The sequence below is a fragment of the Anolis sagrei genome, chromosome 5 (assembly GCF_037176765.1).
Source record: "Anolis sagrei isolate rAnoSag1 chromosome 5, rAnoSag1.mat, whole genome shotgun sequence".
Lineage (NCBI taxonomy): Eukaryota > Metazoa > Chordata > Lepidosauria > Squamata > Dactyloidae > Anolis > Anolis sagrei.
In genome coordinates, this window is record NC_090025.1 from 168,753,134 (window position 1) to 168,775,177 (window position 22,044).

General features: G+C 39.7%; 2 protein-coding genes across 3 annotated transcripts in view; one reads left to right on the top strand and one right to left on the bottom strand.

Annotated features, from left to right (window-relative positions):
* TIMP3 (TIMP metallopeptidase inhibitor 3) overlaps positions 1-2,711 on the bottom strand; it is a 46,568-nt gene extending 43,857 nt beyond the window's left edge. For both annotated transcript variants that reach the window (XR_010910052.1, XM_060776944.2), the window contains exon 1: positions 2,360-2,711. Coding sequence is in view for 1 of the 2 variants with exons in the window: in XM_060776944.2 (XP_060632927.1) it covers positions 2,360-2,483 (124 nt within the window). In the remaining variant the exon portion in view is untranslated. The remainder of the gene's footprint in view (positions 1-2,359) is intronic.
* SYN3 (synapsin III) overlaps positions 1-22,044 on the top strand; it is a 218,293-nt gene that overhangs the window by 105,308 nt on the left and 90,941 nt on the right. The window lies entirely within an intron of this gene.

The following is a 22,044-nucleotide window of genomic DNA, read 5'->3' on the forward strand; positions in this document are numbered from 1 at the left end:
GTCTCCTAATATTAAGTCTAGTCATGTCCGACTCTAGGCAGTGATGCTCATCTCCATTTCTAAGATGAAGAGCCAGCATTGTCCATAAACGCCTCCAAGGTCATGTGGCCAGCATAACTTCATGGAGCACCATTACCTTCCTGCCAAAGCAGTACCTATTGATCTACTCACATTTGCATGTTTTTGAACTGCTAGGTTGGCAGAAGCTGGGGCTAACAGCAGGAGCTCACCCCGCTCCCCAGATTCGAACCACCAACCTTTCAGTCAGCAAGTTCAGCAGTTCAGCTCCACTAGAGGCTATAAACTGCTATAAAAGGCTAATTTTCAGGTTTAGAACAAGATAACTTGCCCTCTGTTTCTGCTCTTCTTTTTCATAGAAAAACCTCCTGGCAAAAGTTTGCAAATTCGATTGACAGGTGCAAGTAAGAATTTTGAGAGGTGACTTCAAGAATGATAAAGCTAACAGTTATGAAGAAAAGCACTGAAATAAATTCCCCCCCTTTGGGGTTTCTTTCTACAATACTTTGTTGATATTTTTAAACAATAGCGTGAGCAAGTATGACAGATTTTCCACCACATCTGGAAGTAAATGTTTCGATATTGTTCATTTCCCTTGTGTTGGGGTTGGGCCCCTGTGATCATCCTGATGTTTTTAGACTACCACACCCATCACTCCTACCTATCAGTTATACTAACTGCAGCTGATGGAATTACATTTCATCAATATCTGGCAGGTCCTGTTTTAGATTACATTGGTTAAAGCACATTGGTCTCCCCTATCCCAGTTTTCCAAAAAGCTGTCCAGAAACTCATCCCTGACATACTAGCCCACACTTGTACCACAAAACATTCTCAATAGCAGCAGGTATAATTTTACTGGAACAGAAGGCATATCCACACTGCACAGTTATAACAGTTTGACACCACATTATCAGGCATGATTCTATCCCATGGAATCCTGTGTTTTCCCATTTTTGAGATGCTGGAAGAGAGTTGTAGCACTGTATTGCAGGTAAGTGGACTAAAGGTGCATCTACACCAGGCATGGGCAAACTTTGTCCCTCCAGGTGTTTTGGACTGTAGTCCAAAACACCTGGAGGGACAAAGTTTGCCCATGCGTGATCTACACTCTAGAATTAATGTAGTCAGGCACAACTCTAACTGCTGTGGTTCAAAACTATGGAGTTCTGGGACATGTAGTTTGGTGAGGCTTCAGAACTTGTTGGCAGAGAAGACTATTATTTTAGTGTCAGGAGTGACTTGAGAAACTGTAAGTCGCTTCCAGTGTCAGAGAATTCACTGTCTACAAGGACATTGCCCAGAGGATGCCCGGATGTTCTGATGTTTTACCATCCTTGTGGGAGGTTTCTCTCATGTCCCTGCATGGGGAGCTGGAGCTGACAGAGGGAGCTCATCCACGCTTTCCACGGATTCAAACCTCCAACCTGTCGGTCTTCAGTCCTGCTGGCACAAGGGTTTATTTAACCCATTGTGCCACCAGGGCAGAAAAGGCTAAAGACCTTGTAAAACTACAACTCCCATGATTCCATGGGCAATTAAAATGGGATCAAAGTGCATTGAGCTGTAGTGTTACAGTGGTTCTCAACCTGTGGGTCCCCAGGTGTTTTAGCCTACAACTCCCAGAAATCCCAGCGTTTACCAGCTGTTAGGATTTCTGGGAATTGAAAACCAAAACATCTGGGGACCCATAGATTGAGAACCACTGTGTTACAAGGTTTTCAAACTTCTCTGCCAAAGAGTGTTGGTATCTCACCAAGTTACAAATCCCAGGACTCCACAATATTGAACCAGGTAGTTTAAGTGATGAGAAACTGCATTCATTCGACAGTTCAGATACACCCTTAGTTGACTTACCTACGCGAGTACACTACAACTCTCTAGTGGCATCCCAAGAAGTACAAAACTCAGGATTCTGCAGTAGAGGTGCACCCTCAAACTTTCTAGCAGAGAACTTTAACCCCAAACTACAAATCCCAGGAAAGGATGTCAAATAAACTGGGTTGCTGTGAGTTTTTTGGGCTGTATGTCCATGTTCCAGAAGGATTCTCTCCTGAGGTTTCGCCCACATCTATGGCAGGCATCCTCTGCTGGAAACTAGGCAAGTGGGGTTTATCTATCTGTGGCATGCCCTGGGTACAATGTACATCCCAAGTGTCACTCAGAAGTGTAGCACAAAGAGAACTAGTTTGTCTTAGGATTTTTAGGAAGGCTGGTTGTTCAGCCCTTGGCAACCCACCAAGCCCAAGGTTTCAGAGTCAACACCAGGGAGGTCCTCTGAGTTGTGTTCTGGGGGAAGAAGGGGGCCAGCTGTTTGGGGGGGAAGGATGGGGAGACTCACCGATGTCGGAGTTGCAGAAGGCATCCTGGGGGTGGACGGGGACGCAGGTACAGGCTCCCACCAACAAGTCGCTCAGCCTCCAGCTGCAGAGCAGCACGAACAGGCTCAGCACCCACCTCGACATGTCGCCACGAGGGGGGAAAGGGGGCAGGAAGACAAGAGGACCCTTCGGCTTTGGCTGCTGGAGAAAGAAAGGGCTGTGCTTTGCGTCGCCCTCCTTGTCTTTCGGCGCTTCTGGGGACGGAAGGCGGTGCCTCTCTCTTCCTCCTCCTCCTCGCCGGAGTTTCCTTCTGCTCCGACTGCGACTGCGGGGAGTTATAGCCTCGCTCGCGCCCCTCTCGGGCTCTTGGGGTGCCGCCCCTCGGACCAATCCGAGCCCCGCATTACCTCATCCCGCGGGAAAAAGGGGGAGCGGCTTCCCAAAAAGCAAAGCCCGAACGAGAGGCGGGGTCGCGGCCAGGCATTCCGCGCCATATAGGGACTCGGCCGCCTGCCCTCCTCCTCCTCCTCGGCCGGCGCCGCTGGAGGGAGCTGCCCGATGGCCTCTGAGAAAGGAGGGCGGGCAGGCCGAGAGAGAGGGGGGGGGGCTGCAAGGGGGGACAACAACTTGGAAAGGGGATCAGGCAAGCCCAGGGGGGAAAAGGAGCCTATCACTACTACAAGGATCATCTCCAGTGGTTCTCAACCTGTGGGTCCCCAGGTGTTTTGGCCTTCAACTCCCAGAAGTCCTAACAGCTGGTGAACTGGCTGTTGTAAGCCAAAACACCTGGGGACCCACAGGTTGAGAACCACTGACAGTCCAACCCCTTTCTCCCATGCAGGAAAACTCAATCAAGACTCAGGGCAGATCTACATGACCGCTTAAATCAGTCTCAAACCGGTATTGAAGAAAGTGCTTACGCTGTGCAAATAGCATAGTGTTGGAAGAGACCACAAGGGTCATCTAGTCCAGCCCCTTTCTCCCATGCAGGAACACTCAGTTAAGACTCAGGGCACATCTACACTGACGGCTTAATTCAGTTTCAAACCAGTATTGAAGAAAGTGCTTTCGCTGTGCAAATAGCATAATGTTGGAAGAGACCACAAGGGCCATATAGTCCAAGGAACACTCAATCAAGACTCAGGGCACATCTACACTGACAGCTTAAGTCAGTCTCAAACCAATATTGAAGATAGTGCTTACGCTGTGCAAATAGAAGCATAGTGTTGGAAGAGACCTCAAGAGCCATCTAGTCCAACCCCTTTCTCCCATGCAGGAACACTCAGTCAAGACTCAGGGCACATCTACACTGACCGCTTAAGTCAGTTTCAAATCGGTATTGGAGAAAATGCTTTTGCTGTACAAATAGAAGCATAGTGTTGGAAGAGACCACAAGGGCCATCTAGTGCTTTCTCCCATGCAGGAACACTCAGACAAGACTCGGTGCACATCCACGCTGACGGCTTAAGTCAGTCTCAAACCGGTATTGAAGAAAGTGTTTATGCTGTGCAAATGGCAGCATAGTGTTGGAAGAGACCACAAGGGCCATCTAGTCCAACCCCTTTCTCCCATGCAGGAACACTCAGTCAAAACTCAGAGCACATCTACACTGATGGCTTAAGTCAGCCTCAAACCAATATTGAAGGAAGTGCTTTCGCTGTGCAAATGGCAGCATAGTGTTGGAAGAGACCACAAGGGCCATCTAGTCCAACCCCTTTCTCCCATGCAGGAACACTCAGTCAAAACTCAGAGCACATCTACACTGATGGCTTAAGTCAGCCTCAAACCAATATTGAAGGAAGTGCTTTCGCTGTGCAAATAGCAGCATAGTGTTGGAAGAGACTGCAAGGGTCATCTAGTCTAGTGGTTCTCAACCTTCCTAATGTGGTGACCCCTTAATACAGTTCCTTGTTTTGCAGTGATCCCCAAGCATAAAATTATTTTCATTACTAGATCATAACTGTAATTTTTCTACTGTTATAAATCATAATGTAAATATCTGATATGCAGGATGTATTTTCATTCACTGGACCACATTTGGCACAAATACCCAATATGCCCAAATTTGAATACTGGTGGGATTGAGAGGGGATTGGTTTTGTCGTTTGGGAGTTATCGTTGCTGGGATTTATAGTTAACCTACAACCAAAGAGCATTCTGAACTCTACCAAGGATGGAATTGAACCAAACTCCTATGACCTACAGAAAATACTGGAAGGGTATGGTGGGCATTGACTTTGAGTTTTGGAGTTGCAGTTCACCTACATCCAGAGAGCACTGTGGACTCAAACAATGTTGGATCTAGACCAAATTTGGCATGAATACTCAATATGCCTAAATGTGAACACTGGTGGAGTTTGGGAAAAATACACCTTAACCTTTGGGAGTTGTAGTTGCTGGGATTTATAGTTCACCTACAATCAAAGAGCATTTTGAACTCCACAAATGATAGAATTGGGCCAAACATCCCACACACAACCCCCATGATCAATAGAAAATACTGTTTTCTGATGGTCTTTGATGACCTCACTGACACCCCTGCGCAACTCCACCCCCCAAGGGTCCCGACTTCCAGGTTGAAAAATGCTGATCTAGTTCAACCCCTTCTTCCCATGCAGGAATACTCAATCAAAGCACTCCCAAAAGAGGACCAGACAGCCTCTGTTTAAAAACCCCCAGAGAAGGATACTCACACTCCAAGGCAGCACATTCCACTGCCAAACATCTCTTTCCCTCAAGAAGCTCCTCCTAATATTTACATGGAATCTCTTTTCTTGCAGTTTGAATCCATTGCTCCATGCTCTAGTCTCCAGAGCAGCATTAAACTGGTTTGATATATGTACAAATGTTTAAACATGGCTATCATGCCCCTTCTCAGCCATCTTTTTTCCAAGCTGAAGTATACCCAGCTGCCTCAGCCACTACACATAGGGCATGACTTCCAAACCTTTTTGATCATTTTGATTGCCCTTCTCTGGATATCTTCCAGCATGTCGATACCCTTCTTAAATTGTGACACAAAATTGCAAAGAAGAATACAATGGGTGTATGACTTCTCTTGATTATGTAGGAAATCCTGGAACCAGTTTGAGGCCCAGATGGCAATTAGATAAGCCATTGATGTGTATTAAGGGCTTTCTTTCATGGTTTTTTATGGGTATTAAGGGTTTTACCTTGCTAAAACAGTGGATTTGGCTTTTAATGAGACATGCTGCGTTGTCACAGGATGTCTGCGGTGTCTACAATTTGTTGTCTAGCCATCATAGTTTGAAGCTAACTAGCTTCAAACTGCATTAAATGGTCAATGTATATGGGGCCTATGCCGCACACTGTAAACTCGTATTAAGGGCTCTAAACCAGGATAAGCAAGGTCGGGCAGTGCTTCAGAACAGAGCCTGTATTGCGCATCAGTGCACTTAAATGTAAACCACATCACAAGGTGAATCTGATCAAGAGACAGGTGCTCTGGCACTCTGCACATATGCATTGCATCAGGGGGAGGTAAAAAGGCTGATTCCTCAATGAAGCTGTGGATATTGCAGATCCTTGAACTGGTTCTAGGCTAACCTCTGTGGTGCATAAAATTAACATCCAGGCCTCAAACCAGTACCAGGAATTCACATGAAATCATCTGCACAATGAAATCAGTTATTTCTATGCCTGTTTCAGATCAATCTAAATAATCAATGTATATATGCCCCCACTGAGGTTCCTTGGATAGTTGGTAGTCCTAACCCTGGATTGGAAAGCATGAGTTAGGAGGGTGGCTGTAAATGAAGTGACAGATGGGGCAGAGAGTGACAACTCGAGGAATGGCATGACAAACCCAACAGAGATCTAGAACTGGCACGAGAGGCATCTGATTGGAATGAATGCCCCTTGGACTGGGAGATAAGTGTTTTGTCTGGAAGAGTTGGACAGGAGAAGGCAAGTGAGGCCAAAACAACTTCATAAAGTTGGTCAGACCAGCTGGTCACTTCAACCCAGTCTCAGGGGGATAATGACATAGAGTTTTCCTGTTACTTATTTGTTTCTGTTCTTTTCTTTTCTTTAGTTTCCAGAAATGGATTCCAGACACTGGCGGGTTGTTTTATTTAGTTCAGCATTGCAATTATAGTGTCCAAACAAGCAACCAAATAAGCATCATGGCAATTAAAAAAACGAATGGCAACAATAAAAATACAACCAAACAAAAATAATAAAAATCAGTTGGCAAAATAAAATAGTGTGAGAATGAAAGAATGTCTGTATCAATCTGCCTAGAGATGGCATTCTTCAGATGGACATTACCAGCAAAAAAAAAAAAAAAAGGCTTCCTGCTGTGTACCTTCAAAAACCCCTTCTAATGCTGGTACTTATAGAGGGCTCTCATCTAATTATTTCAGTGCATTGTGTGGTTGGTGTTAGGAGAAAAAAAATCCTTTGTGTTCCAAGTTATAACAGGGCTTTAAGGATCAGCACCACCATCTTGCATTGGACTCGAAAGCAAGTGCAAACATATCAAAATCTTTTTAACTGTCCCACTTCACTTGACAGATTTCTAGCCATCAAATTCTGCAGTATGTAGTTGAATTTCCAAAGCCCAAATCATGCTGTTTGCTACAAAAGCAGCAGGTGGCACTCTCAAATGACAATGTTGATGAATGGAGTGCACTCAGCCTATAAGTCTGCTCCTTCTGTGGGAATACAGTCCCTCAAAACCAGACTAGATCCAAAAGCCATCAAACCCATAGTGTCTGCCTTGTCAGAATTCAGTTTTACTCTATTAATCCTTGCACCAGTTCTGATTTTGTCTAGTTGTGACAATAATTTAGCACTTGATCAGCTTCATATGAAAAAGACAAATGTAAACAGATTTCATCAGTATACTAATAACACTTCAAACTGCTGGATGACTTCAAACATGTTAATTAGCATGTACCACATGATGGTACTTTCAGCCGTAACAGAAAATGCAATGTGGGCATGCCATAGCTAATATATGATGGGGAGCCAGCCTGATATCTTCAGACACTTTGTTGTTAATTTGTTCAGTCGCTTCCAACTCTTCATGACCTCATGGACCAGCCCATGCCAGAGCTCCCTGTCTGCTCTCACCACCCCCAGCTCCTTCAAAGTCAAGCCAATCACTTCAAGGATACCATCTATCTATCTTACCCTTGGTCTGCCCCTCTTTCTTTGTCCTTCCATTTTCCCCTTCAGCACTACCTGCTCCCATGCTCTACAAGACTATTTGCTTCCTTCTCGGTACTTACAAAACTTAGTAGTCTGAGGTGGCCATCTCACTCTGCCTAAAGATAGAGATGGCCTTCATAGGATGTCTATGCCTTTATTGGTTGTGTTGACGGGGGAATTTGGGTAAGTGAAGTGATTTTTATCATGTTGAGAGCAAGTCACTTCCATCTTCTACCCATTTTTTAAATTGTATTGTAACTGTATTTTATGGTCTTAGTACCAACTGTGGTCTAAGTCACTCTCAGAATTTTCCTCCAATACCACAGTTCAAAAGCGCCTATCTTCCTTCGCTCAGCCTTCCTTATGGTCCAGCTCTCACATCCATAGGTTACTACGGGGAATACCATTGCTTTAACCATGCAGATTTTTGTTTCCAGTGTGATACAACTGACACTAGGCCATGATATATATATTAGGCCAGACACTAAGCACTAAGATAGATGATAGATAGATAGATAGATAGATAGATAGATAGATAGATAATAGACAGATTAAAGTTCTTAAAGTGATGCAACAGACACTAGGGCAGGGGTTCTCAAACTAAGGCCCGGGGACTGAATGCGGCCCTCCAAGGTCATTTACCCAGCCCTCGCTTAGGGTCAACTTAAGTCTGTAACGACATGAAAGCACACAACAACAACAATCCTATCTCATCAGCCAAAAGCAGGCCCACACTTCCCATTGAAATATTAATAGATTTATATTTAAAATTGTTCTTCATTTTAATTATTGTATTGTTTTTAAGTGTTTTTTCACTACAAATAAGATATGTGCAGTGTGCATAGGAATTCATTCTTCTTCTTTTTTTCAAATTATAATCCGGCCCTTCAACACTTTGAGGGACTGTGACCTGGCCCTCTGTTTAAAAAGTTTGAGGACCCCTGCACTAGGGCATGATATATACACTAGGTCACACACTAAGCAATCGATCAATTGATAGATAGATAGCTTGACTAAAGTACTTACCTGAATAGTGGAAACGCAGTTGGCTTTTTGGTGAAACTAATAACACAGTCATCAGCTTCCCCTGTTTTTACCAAGAAATGCTGTATAGGTTTGAGTATTTTTATAATGTATTTTTGTGTCATGTCTGAAGAATTCTGAAAACCATAATATTACAGCTTAAATAGAGTCTGCAGAATAAACAATGGCAGCTAATTCACTATATGTCTATAGTGTTCAGTATTGTGACTGGTAAAAACTACTTCGTAATTTCAAACAGGAAAGGAATTCCATTTACTGTCCCTTTATTGCTTTAAGTAAGAAAACATACAAAAAGCACTAATGGTCCATTTCTTTCCCCAATAAATAAAGGTGCTGGTGTGGGAAATGGACAGCATGTAATCTTTGCATTGAAAAATCATTATTTGATTTTGAGTTGTAGAGGCATTTACAAAACATTCCTACTAAAATCCTCCCAGTTACTATGAGTTTATAAAATAAACTGTTTAAAGCTTGGAAAAGTTCCATCCGTTTTTCACAGACACTTCCAAACCTAAACCTATTAAAATACATCTTAGGTTCAGTGTATATTTTAACCATAGCATTATTTAGTGTCATTTACAAATAAGCATTACTTCTGTTCTTTCTTTTCATTCCCATTTATTTATTTCATTTTTTATTTGTTCAGTTTACATCCTTCCTTTCTCTTAGCATGGGATCCAAGGTGGCACACAACATTTTGAAGTCATAGTACAATTGTTTGAGTTACAAATGAGTGATATAATTCCAGAAAGGTTAAATATAAAATATCATAGGGCAGCATGATTGTGCTCAGAAGACAAGAAAGAGGAAATTTTATAACATTTTCCGACATTAAAAATCAGTGTGGGGGCAGGTTAAAAGACATGGACAATAATAGCCTTGTGTTATGTTAGAATTATAGTCTGGGGCTTGTACAATGTGTGTAAATATTAGATTGCCTGGATATTTTACATACAACTTTTGATTACATAAACTCATACATCAATCCCATATGAAGATTGTCACCCGTGGCTATGTCATTCTTTTGCTACTTGAACCCTTGCTGGAAAACTGCATTTAGCTACTTCTTCCCAATACATGCAGATGGTAACTCCAGTCTTACAATATGTGTGTACATTCCCCCCACTAGAAACATGGGAATCATGGAAATTGTTTTGCATGGAGCAGCATTGTAGTATTTGTATATACACTAAAATGATGTGTTAATTTATAAGATTACATTACTCAATCGTAAATGCGATTACCAAGAAGCAGCGAGAAAACTAGGATCCTAAAAGAATCTACTTCCAAAGCAACATAATCCTGTGAATATATTTTTAAATGGATGGTTTAAAATAACATATTTTTAAAATATAGTGGGTTTTTTGGTATTTGCAACCTCACATATAGACCACAAGTCACATAAAGCACTTGGTGAATCTCCTTTCTACCTTTCCTTCCCCCAATTAGACTTTAATATGAAATCTATATATGGCATCCTGTTTTTTGTTTGTGTTTTTTTTTTTTCATGTCAGGAGTGACTTGAGAAAGTTGCTTCTGATGTGAGAGAATTGGCTGTCTGCAAGGATGTTGCCCAGGGGATGTCCGGATGTTTTGATGTTTTTCCATCCTTGTGGGAGGCTTCTCTCATGTCCTCACATGGGGAGCTGGAGCTGACAGAGGGAGCTCATCCATGCTCTCCCCGGATTCGAACCTCCGACCTGTCCATCTGCAGTCCTGCCGGCACAAGGGTTTAACCCATTGCGCCACTGGGGGCTCCCTGATAGTGACATACACAGGCATAAGTCTATCAGTCATTGAGAGGTTTAGAGCTGTCTTTTTCTTTTGTGCAATAACTAAATCTCCCTGACAACCCACCTCCTGGAGTCATGTGGACATATGGTATAGAAACTGCCATGACCTTATGACCGAAACACAAAAATGAAGGCAGTTTCTTAGATCTATGGGGATCCTTTCTATGGGTGATGAGATGGCCCTAGAGAACATAGGATGGAGGATAAATGTTTTTTAGTTTCAACTATAGCAAAACTTTACACCACATCACATAGTACAGGATCTCACTCTATGTCTCTTACTAGCCGTCGCCTGCCACATGTTGCTGTGGCCCAGTCTGTGTATATGTGTTTTGTGTGTGTATATATTTGTGTATATGTGTATACATGTGGTTTAGCGCATGCGTTGTAATGTATTTTTTCTTTCTTTTTTTGCTTTTTAAGTCTCTTCTGCTGTGTTTTTCAGTGTTTTAATGAGTGATGGTCACTCATTGGCTAGATAGGTGTATTGTGTCCAAATTTGGTGTCAATTCACCCAATGGTTTTTGAGTTATGTGAATCCCACAAACGAACATTATATTTTTATTTATATAGACTTGCTTCAGTGACAATCAGCCTTACTGGCCTCCACTGTTTCATTTTCTCATCTATTTAGCACATCCTAGAGGTTGTTTTTTGTTTGCACTAGCATGTGATGGAATGCATGGAACTTGCTTTCATACGGCTGCTTAACCAGGAAGCACCTCTCTCCTATTTTCAACTCCTGCAAATGCACACACACATGTTTAAACACTTTCTACTCTGTAGCTATAAAGGATCTATTTTATTAAGGGCAGAAAGGACTCTGTCCTATTTCTGATAATCAGGAAAGTGCAAAGAAAAGAAAGAACATGAGGGAAAGGCGTACAAAGCAGAGATGTTTCGCTAAAAATACCATGAGTCAGAGACTGGGGGGCATAAAAAGTATTAGTGGGAATTGGCTTGGAATGCAGAATTAGCTTTGAGATGTGCTTGATTCAACATCTTGATATAAATAACCAATGAAATCATTGAGTGCTAGCTTCTAGTTATTCCCTTTTTTACGATGTACCGAAGTAACTCGTATAAATAACATTGAGTTGTTATTGATGGATGAGAGACATGTCTACTGATAGAGAGTATATTCTGATGGATTACCAACATGGAATAGCAGTTGAAAAGTGAAAAAACTAAACCTGCATTTAAATATCTTCATATTACCTCATAAATACCATGAATAATACCGATATTAGCATATCAGCCTTATTCTGTTAATATCAGGAAATATAACTCATATTAACTCAAACCTCCTCCTTCTCTCACTGTGTATAAAACAATGCTGTCCCCATTATCCAAATCTTTGCAGTGCAGAGTTTCTACTTATCTCAATTCTCTTTGCATCCACAGTGAAGCTTTACGTCAATGTAACCATCTATAAATAGCACACTCATTTGTCTGAACTCTTTATTACCCAACTGTTTTAAATGTCCTTGCAGAACATTTTTTTTAAAAAAAACATTCAGCAAGAATCTGGCACAACTGAGATCAAGCTATGGTAATAACAAGATATTTCCTTTTTCCTTGCCTGAATTACTGGAATGGGATACTGCAATGTTTTAAATGAAGAGCTACATTTAAAAGCAAACTAGAAAAAAATAAATGGCACAAAATATGACTGTCACATAAGCATCCATAGGACACCATGCCAATTATCCCAGATATCTTTTCATTTCTGGTTTTAACGGAAATTGTAGGCAATAACTTAAAGCTGGGGCAGGGCAGTCTTGAAGAATCCAGCACCTACTCCAATTCCATAACTCCTCAACCCTCATTCCATTACTCTTCAACCCCTGCATGCTACACAATCACTTCTGGGTGTGGAGAAAAATATTTGGGCTAAAACAAAGTCCCCTGGTAGTGCAGCGGGTTAACCACTGAGCTGCTGAACTTGCTGACCAAAAGATTGGCGGTTCAAATCTGGGGAGTGGGATGAGCTCCCGCTGATAGGCCCAGCTTCTGCCAACCCAGCAGTTCAAAAACATGCAAATGTGAGTAGATCAATAGGTACCACTTCTGCGAGAAAGTAACGGCGCTCCCTGCAGTCATGCTGGCCACATGACCTAGGAGTTGTCTACAGAAAATGCCGGCTCTTCGGCTTAGAAATGGAGATGTGCACCACCTCCCAGAGTTAGACATGATTAGACTTAATGTCAAGGGGGAACCTTTAATTTTAAAATAAAGCTAAACCCCTTTTGCCTTGTTTCAGCTACAAACATACACATTAACACACACTGGAGTTTCTGGAGAAATGATTCACCATTTTCCATGGGATGAGGAATTAAAAGAGCAGGTTCTTCCTTAGGGGTGGTATTTTGAGGCCTGCTTTAAAGAGATAGATACCACAGGAGAAGATTATTCTTCAGCCATAAGAATCTATTTAATACTGACCACAAGAGCCTGCTATCTTCCTGTCTCTTCTGAATATTGATTGGTGGATTGTATATCAGAGACAGGAATTTCTTAGCAGTGGCAACATAGTTTTGAAACCACCTTTCCAAAGAGATCCAAACTACAAGAAGAATGTATTTAAAAATAATTATAAAACCCTGAACCACAGTAAACCGCAAGATAGCTATGCTAACGTATTTCTTATTATGTTTCAAAAGACATCTCTTTATCAAAGGAAATTCATTCGCTTTTAAGAAATGTTAAAACTGAGCAAGAACACTTAACTCCTTTCTTCTAGTTATGTGCTTTCCTTGTTTAAAAGCCGGCATGTTGCTTTATTGTGTGGTTTATGTTATTTTTAGTTCAGTTTTGTTATATGTTTTGCATTTGGGGGCATTCTTTTATATATAACTATAGGGAAGAATGGCAGTATGTTATAATGAAAAAATATAATAACAACTTTAACTTCAATAAATTCTTGGTTTTTTTTAAAAAAAAAAAACTACATTTATCCAGGTCTACATCTATGTTAGCTAGTACATTCTGTGTTTTCAGTGCCTGCCTGGAGTGGTTTTTTCCAGTTAAGCTGCAGACCTCTCACCTCACATTGTATTCTGGCATCAGAAATCTTACTATTACAGTTTCAGGCTACATTAAAAACAGAGCTCAGCCTTTCAATGTTTTCATTACACATGGATCTAATTCTCTGTACTCTTACTAAAAACCTTTTCTGGAACCTCAAAAAAAGCATTTACTTATGTGAGCTGGAATTTATTTGCACTTAGCAAAGCCTTTATAAATTCCTTCCTTGAGTCAGCAGTGTTCTTCATACATTATATTTAGGAAGAAAAATGTATCCTCATAGAATTTTTGAAAGTTTCACAAATAGTTCATTCTCACTACATGCTTATAACATTTCAACAACATCTCATTTTCTAGGAGGTTAGAGAGAAATTGAGCCACCTTCCTGTCTGCAAGTGAGATGGTGTCATTTTCTCAAGTTTCATATTACAAAACATTTATGGGTATGTGATTTTTTATTCCCAGTATTTCTAGAGCAATATTTGAGCCCAAAGGACCATTTATGGATTAAATGGAGAAAGAATGCTCAGCCCAAGACTGGAATGTAGTGGATGACACATGAATACATCCAAATTGCATTCCAAGTCAGTTCAGGCTTAACACATATTTATCGTTGATCAGATCATTACAGTTCCCATTGACAGTGAACTTGTGAGCTCATGAGGCTCTGTCCTATCAATTGTGGTTTCTAGTTTCTTCCCAATGATATTTTATTAAGAAATATAATTACCAAAACCATAGAAGTGAGAAGTAGTGCTTTTGAACTTAAATACAATAAAATCAAATCTATAATGGGTGATATAATAGGGAGAAAGAAGGAAAGGGTGGGATAATGAAAAAAATAGAGAAGGAAAAAAAAGGGAGAAAAAAGAAAAAGAAAATAAAAAGAATAGCATAGAATAGAAAGATATTAAGTGGGCGGGATGGATATATTAACCACTCGTGTCCTCTAGCATAGCCTTATTTAAATTAGTGCCAATGAATATTATCCATCATCCTCAGTCCCATATTTGCCTCTGGCAATTATGGCATTTCATAATTTAAAGAAGTTTTTAATCAGAGTTCAATCAGTCATCTTCGTTGTATCCATCTGGCGATTTCTGAGATGCTGTGTTAGGCTGTCCATGTTCATAATATCAAGTATTTTGATTATCCAGTCCTCCGTTGTTTCTAGTTTCTATGTAAACTCAGAAGTTCTTTCCCTAGATAATGCATTTTTTATTTTTGGGGAAACTATATTTTGGCAGAGGGGAGACCTTCCTATCTTGTATCAGCAGAAGATGCCAAGTCCTCAGTCAAAGGATGGTAGGCTGGAGTTTCTCTACTTGGGTTCCTTTTTCCTTTCCCTTCCACATGCAGACAGTGCAATTTTGGTGCTGAGGATGAGCTCTCAGATCTCAACTGGTGTTTGGGACTGGGGTTTGTTTGGTTGCTACAGTTGAAAACAGAGCTTGACAGGGGAGAAGGCATTCTGAGGTGTGGCTTACATGGACTGGCTTCCAAGCATTAATGTGCTATTGTAGGTCAACAGGCCAGAAGTATCCCTGCAATGGCACTCTATGCTTTTATTCTGGTTTTAAATTTTCTTTTTCTCTTAATACTTAAATATTGCTATGTATTTGAAAAGTTCCAGGAACAAGATAGTCTAGGCTATAGAGGCAAACTCCTACTATAAAATCTGGCATTTCTATAAATCAGACAAAATGAAAATGCATAAAATACTACAAAATCACTTTACTAGTGTAAAGCGTTTTTGTAGCATAAAATACTACAAAAACACTTTTCACTAAATAAGGAATGGAAGGTAATTTTATTAAGGGTGTACCATGAAGGAGGAGAAGTCTAGTTCTTCTTTCTTCCAGCTCTGGCAGTATTGTGAGTTTTTCCAGCATTTTCTTGGGGTGGAAGGGAGAGGTCCTGATGAGCCATTTGTATTTTGTAATGCTGTGTACTTTGAACCTGTTTTCATGTTTTTAGTGGGCAGCTATCACTGCTGCCCTGAGGGAGAAAAGAAAGATGTTAAGACACCGGAAACCAACCAGACTCTATTAGTTTTGTGATTAAGCCTGTAGGCAAGGGCAGTTGAACTACTGAGCAGTGAAGGTGTAATTGGAATTACAGCCAGAATCACAGTGGGGGGTAGTTTCCTTAATCTATATGGAATCTCCAGGTACAGAACCAATAAGAGAGAAAAGTGGTTAATTATCTTTGTGGCCTTCTTGTGGGTGTTTCATTAGGCAATGTGGAAAACAGGAATGCAGACTCAATGGTAAAACCATTCATCCTCCTTTGGACTTTGAGAAGTTGGACTCTCAAGTTAGGGTGTAAACTGTAAAGGAGCTATCCAAGTTCTGAACCTATTTCTGAACTAGGTTCAGCACTTTGAAATGTTCCTTTAAGGTTCAGGCTAAAATCTAGTGCAAATTCTCACAGAGCACCAACAACATGGGGACCACCAGCTGCCATTGCTTTTGCATTCTTTGTCTTTTCTTTTCATACCAAGAAAGCTGTTTTGCCCTTGAGCTCTTTAAAAAATTCTGAAAAGCATGAGCATTTTAAAAAGGCACTAATGGGTTTTAGATAAATTAGGTACTTCAGAATAGCAATGAATTGAGGAATTCCCGAGGTTTTTGTGCCTGGCACAGAACAAGGAATAGAGTGGTTGAAAGTCAATGTTCTCCCTGTTGATCCTTTGTGTGAACAAACCCTTGTCTTATGCAATGCAGTGCAATTAAAATGTCTAGAATGCTTCACATTTTAAAGACTACTTTAAAGCAATTCAGTGGCATTGTGGTTACATGCTGATGGAGTTTAGAAGCAGATGTAACTTAAATGTCTTACTGGCATATCTTAAAAGAGATACTGTCTGATGTGCTGAGAAGAAAAGAATTGGAATGATATTTGAAGGAGCATTAAAATATATCCTTCACATCCCAACTTTCTTCAGTGGAAATCAGAGTTATCCTATGTACTTTTTATGTTATTCCTTTAGGAAACTCATTCTCTGTAGCTAAATAGTTAGCTAAAATGCGATGACCCATGCGCAAAAGCAGTCTTAGGAAAGTCCAAAGTCTGAAGAAGTAAAGCATAATGTTCAGGGAAGCAAATGCGTAAGAAGTACTTGGAAAACACACATTGTTAAAATATGCACTGACAGGGTTACAAAAGTAACTACATGTATGAGAGCATGATGCAATTCTTTTGTTGAAATGGCTTACCGCAGTTCTATTTTCCTATTTCCTTTTCTAGCTATACTCGATATGCAAGTTATTGTTCTCACAGAGGTTGCACACTAAGTTGAAAGCTTTATTGAACCTACATATTACTACCTCAACATTTCATACTTTGTCAGGCATTACCGGCTCAAATCCCATTAATATACACGTAAAATTGGGTTGTTTGTTTTTATTTCTGTGTGCATCACTTTACACTTGCAAGTGTACTTTACACCTGCAAAAGATGCACCTCTGGCTACATCATTGTAAAATTAAACAGAGTAAGTGACTATCTTACTCTGTTTAATACATTCCGAGTATTAGGAAAGAGGAACAGCTTGTTGGTTTTAGTATTTTTGCTCCCAGGGAGAGAACCATGTTTTTGAGATCCTCTGCCACAGGTGTCAAAATAAAAGGATTTGCTTAGGATACTGTGCACCTTGGGAGCCCCTGATGGTGCAGTGGGTTTAACCGCTGAGCTACTGAGCTTGTTGACTGAAAGGTCGCAGGTTCAAATCTGGGGAGCGGCATGAGCTTCTGCTGTCAGCCCCAGCTTCTGCCAATCTAGCAGTTTGAAAACATGCAAAAGTGAGTAGAACAGTAGTAGGTACCACTCCGGAGAGAAGGTAATGGTGCTCCATGTAGTCATGCCAGCAACATGACCGTGGAGGTGTCTACGGACAACGCCAGCTCTTCAGCTTAGAAATGGAGATGATAATTATGAAAAAGAAAGAAGTAAGTAAGAGGAACCTTTTATTGTGGAGGTAACGGAAACAATTTTAATTTTTGGAGGTACAACACCTGGTGACGAGACGGAAGTCAACCCTTTTTTAAAGAATTGTTATATATATATATTTGTTTGGTGTTTGCTCTTTTTATTTAGGATTTTTGATTTTTAACTTTTTTAACTTTTTTCTCTTCTTTTTTTTTGAATTTTGTGGGGGTGGTGGTGTTCTCTATATTTTTTTCTTCCTACCATTCTATCTTCTTCTAAATATTCACCCTCTTTCGCTGTAATTTTCAAATATTTCAATAAAAACTACTTTAAAAAAAGAAGTAACCAATGTTTGTTGGATCACCTTGTCTACATATTTGTTCCTATAAAATATCACAACGTTTGCTCCTTCCATTTCTCTCTTACATTAACGCTGTTTTTCGCCTATCAAACCAATGGCAACTTTTCTAGTATTCAATGTCCTTTTCTTTCACGTACAAATCAGAACAAACTCACAATGAGTTCTTCTCATTCTTATGGTTACTTTATGGAACAGCACGCTGGGCTAAAGAAAGGCTGTTCATTGAGTACATTGACTAATTATCTTGAATGCAATCACAATACCTAATTGTATTCATGCTGATTTACTGCCATCAAAGTATTTTATAAATTGTTCAAATAATTGTGTTTTAAAGCATAATTTAATGTAAGAAATCCCAAAAGAAAAATGTTACTATGAGATGGAAATGCCCATCATTTAGAAGAAGGTAGTATTTGCTTTCTTGGGTTCTGATTGTTTGAAGCAGCAGGCTATACTGGAGATGTGGAAAAAGAACATGGGAAGCTGTTTTATATTCGTCAAGTCTTTCCAGGAGTATTATTTACTCTTGACTGACAGTGGCTTTGCAGTCACCTGCTATCTCATCATCCTTTTAACTGAGCAATTGTGTGTTGGAGGATAGCAGTTTTCACACAGCCCATCCAGGTCTTCAACTTGTACTAGTTTGTCAATGAGAAATTTAAAGTGACGATACATTATTTCCATTTTAGCCACTTTTCTGCTGCAAATCAAGAATTATCAATGAGGGGCAGAGACTAATCAGTATGTTGGGAAGTGTCTCTTATATATATATTCAATATTTTGTAGACAAATAAATATACATTGAGAAAACTATTATCTGATAAAAAATTTAAAATGTAGGGTGATCAAGCCCATAGCCAAAGGGGGTGGTTTAGTGGTTCAAACTACCCCTGAACTTTTTCAGGTTTAAAAAAAACTGGGTTATTTATGAGTTTTAACCAAATTCCTATGCTAAATCTATGAGAAGCAAAATTTAGAGTAGAAAAAGCCAGGTACCCTTTCCTTCCTTTCAAGGGAGCCTAGGTTTGAGGAAGAAGGATAAGGAAGCACCCTTCCTGGGACCCTTTTCTTTCTTCTTTTCAGGAGAGTTTGGGTTTGAGTAATGCGGTTAAGGAAGCACCCCTCCTGGGGTCCTTTTCTTTCTTCCTTTTGAGGGAACCTGAGTTTGAGGAACAGAGTTAAGGAAGCATGTGCTGCATGCTGCCGAAAAGAAAGGAAGAAGCTGTGGCTGGCAACCACATCGGGCCAGAAAAATATTGGCTGCGCCCTTTGTTACAACCAACTGAACAATCTCGGAGATTGAGATCATCTGGAGAGACCCTGCTCTCGGTCCCACCTCCTTCGCAAGCACGATTGGTGGGGACGAGGAACAGGGCCTTTTCAGTGGTGGGGACGAGGAACTCCCTCCCCAGTGATATTGGATCAGCCCCTTCCCTCCTGACTTTCAGAAAAAAGGTGAAAACATGACTTTGTGACCAAGACTTTGGCAACTAATACAGTGGAATAGATTACTTGGATTTATGTGTAACGATCATTGGAGTGGCCCAACCTTTATTGTGGATAATGTAATTGTATACCTGTAAGTGGTATTGTTTGTTTTAATTACTTTTAATCTCATTTAGATTTTTAACTAAATGTTATTTAATTGTTGAATTGTTTAAGGCATTGAATTTTGCCTCTGCTGTAAGCCACCTTGAGTCCCCTTCGGGGTCGAGAAGGGTGGGATATAAATAGAGTAAATAAATAAATAAACAAGCCGAATTGGGAAAAGGGAACCAACCAATCCGAATCCGTGCACAAGCCTAGTTTTCAGCAGGATAGCTGTGGTATTCTTGTGCAGCAAAACAGGATATATTCTTATCTACCAAAGAGTTTCCACTTTTAAAGAAGAATTGTTATTTGGCATAAGCTTTACAGAATGCAGCTCACTTCATTAGATGCATTAAGAGTTGCTCAGTGATTTTTATACATGTGTTTGTGAAGTGAAGGTGTAACCAATGAAATAAGAGAGAATGGAAATACAGGTGCTATTAACAAATGTTAGCAAACAATAATTGGAGATAAGGCAGCTTAGTGTAGATGAACTGGTGAGCATATACATGTTAATGAAAAGTCAGACAGATAAAAGCTATGGAAGACTTTCCTGTTATAATAAAATATTTATGGCGTACGTCTGGAGAAAATTAGACCACACCTATTTTGTTGTCACCACTTTAAAGATTGCTCCATATTTGTTCTCTCATATCAGCAGTAACTACAAATGTATTGTCAAAGACTTTCATGGCCGGAATCACTGGGTTGTTGTAGGTTTTTTGGGCTATATGACCATGTTCTAGAAGCATTCTCTCCTGACATTTCGCCTGCATCTATGGCAGGCATCCTCAGAGGTTGTGAAGATTGGAACATATAAATATAGCACATAAATAATAATATACTGAACTAGAGTAAGGCTGTAAATAAATATTTCCTGATATGAAAGCAGGAATAGGAAATGTAACACTGGCATTTTAACTTTGAATTTTAATTTCTTGTTACACCATCTCAACTGACTTTTTGCAAATTCCACAAAACATCTTTATTTTTTTCATTCACAGAATGTGAATGAAAACAAATTTCATGGATGATATCAAAGTAGGAAAAAAACCAATCATATTAAAATTATTACTTTTAAAACAGATTTTTGAATACTGTTAAAACACAACAATGATTATTTAAAATATAATACAATGCATTCCAAATTAAAGACAAAAGGTCTTCATCTGCTGGTGGAAAGAGAACCAAGAGAAGGCCAACCTATAGAGAATTCCACAGTCTGGGAGCAACCACCAAAAAGGCCCCCTTCCACGTCTTTATTAAACATGTCTGTGATTGCACTGGGACCAAGACAAAGCCCTCTCCCAAAATTCTTAAAATGTGTGTAAATTCATATTGGAAGATGCAATTTTTCAAATATTTCCAGGAAAGTTTACAAACCTATTTGGAATCAATAAGATTATTTTAAATAAAATTGCCTATTATATTTAAAACCCTTCATAGACTGTAGAGGAAAAAGAAGTTGTATGTAAGTTCATGTAAGAATGTAGTAAGAATTCACATCCATACTTGAGAGAGAATGTAAAATTGTTACCATATGGTGCAAACTTCCCTTACGACAGAGATGCACTTTCCACCTTATCAAGAGCAGCTCAGATATCTTCTGTTTCCAGTTGAAAACCTACAGCTATATCCAAATTCTTGGCCACACTGTCTTTTGTTCCAAGAACATGACAAGGGAAATGTCTTTTGGCTAGATACATGTGTAGTTCAAGATATTTTGAGTGGAGGAAGAGTGCCTCAAAAAGAGGCACACAATGCGTGGGTGCTTAGTTCCTTTCTTTCTTTATCATTTTTTCCTTAGAGAATTTCACATACTTGTTCTCTCTACTAATTTTAGTCATATGTAACGGGCCTCTTCTGACTCTTTCTCTTATCCCTAGTTTTTGCTCTCACACCCACTAAACGGTCTGAATGAACTCTAGGAGCATGTGAGTGGGTGGGAGATGACGCATGACAATTCCTGCTCTATATATAGCATACGAAGATGTCAACCTGGATCTCTGGATGGGGATGTGGGATACATTAATTCAATCTGAATTTTATATCTGAATTTTCCTGCCACTTTGCAGTTCCTGATCTATCCTATATTATATTTCCTTGAATTTTTGTGGTACATTGGTAAGTCAAAATGCATACATTGGAAGAAAATGTGCCCAAAATTGTAGATATTACTAAATAAAACACACAAAAATAAATTGTTTCAAGAAGTTGTTTCTTTGGGCATACATGTGTGAGCAATTTTTTAAAGTATATACGATTGTGTTAATGGCCAGATTGAGTAAGTTTTTTTTTTTTAAAAAAAGGTATCTCTCTCTAAAAAAAAGTTACACAAACTGAAAGTACATTCTCCTGTCTTCCACTGAATACAAGACTTCCTTGACAGGGAGAAGTACAGATAGATGTGAATGTCATTCTGCTTAGCATTTTAAAAACAAAAATAAAGTAATTTATATTTTTAATACATATATTCAGTGGGATGGATTTAAACTAAACTAAAATGAGTTAGAAAAGCTTGTCATATTCACTTGAAATCCCATTGATTTCACTGGAACTAAAGTGTATAAAGTTTGGATCCAGCCTAATAACTAACAGAAGTACTATATGTCTACATATGGGGGTCATAAACAAATATGGTATGAAATATAATTATGCCTATTCTACATTACACAACAGTTAAAAGTAATCCAGTAATCTGGGTGAAACAAATTTCCATTCTCTCATAAGTATCTATGTATCCTATATGCTAATGTTTAAAATTAGAAATTTCAGTTAAATAATT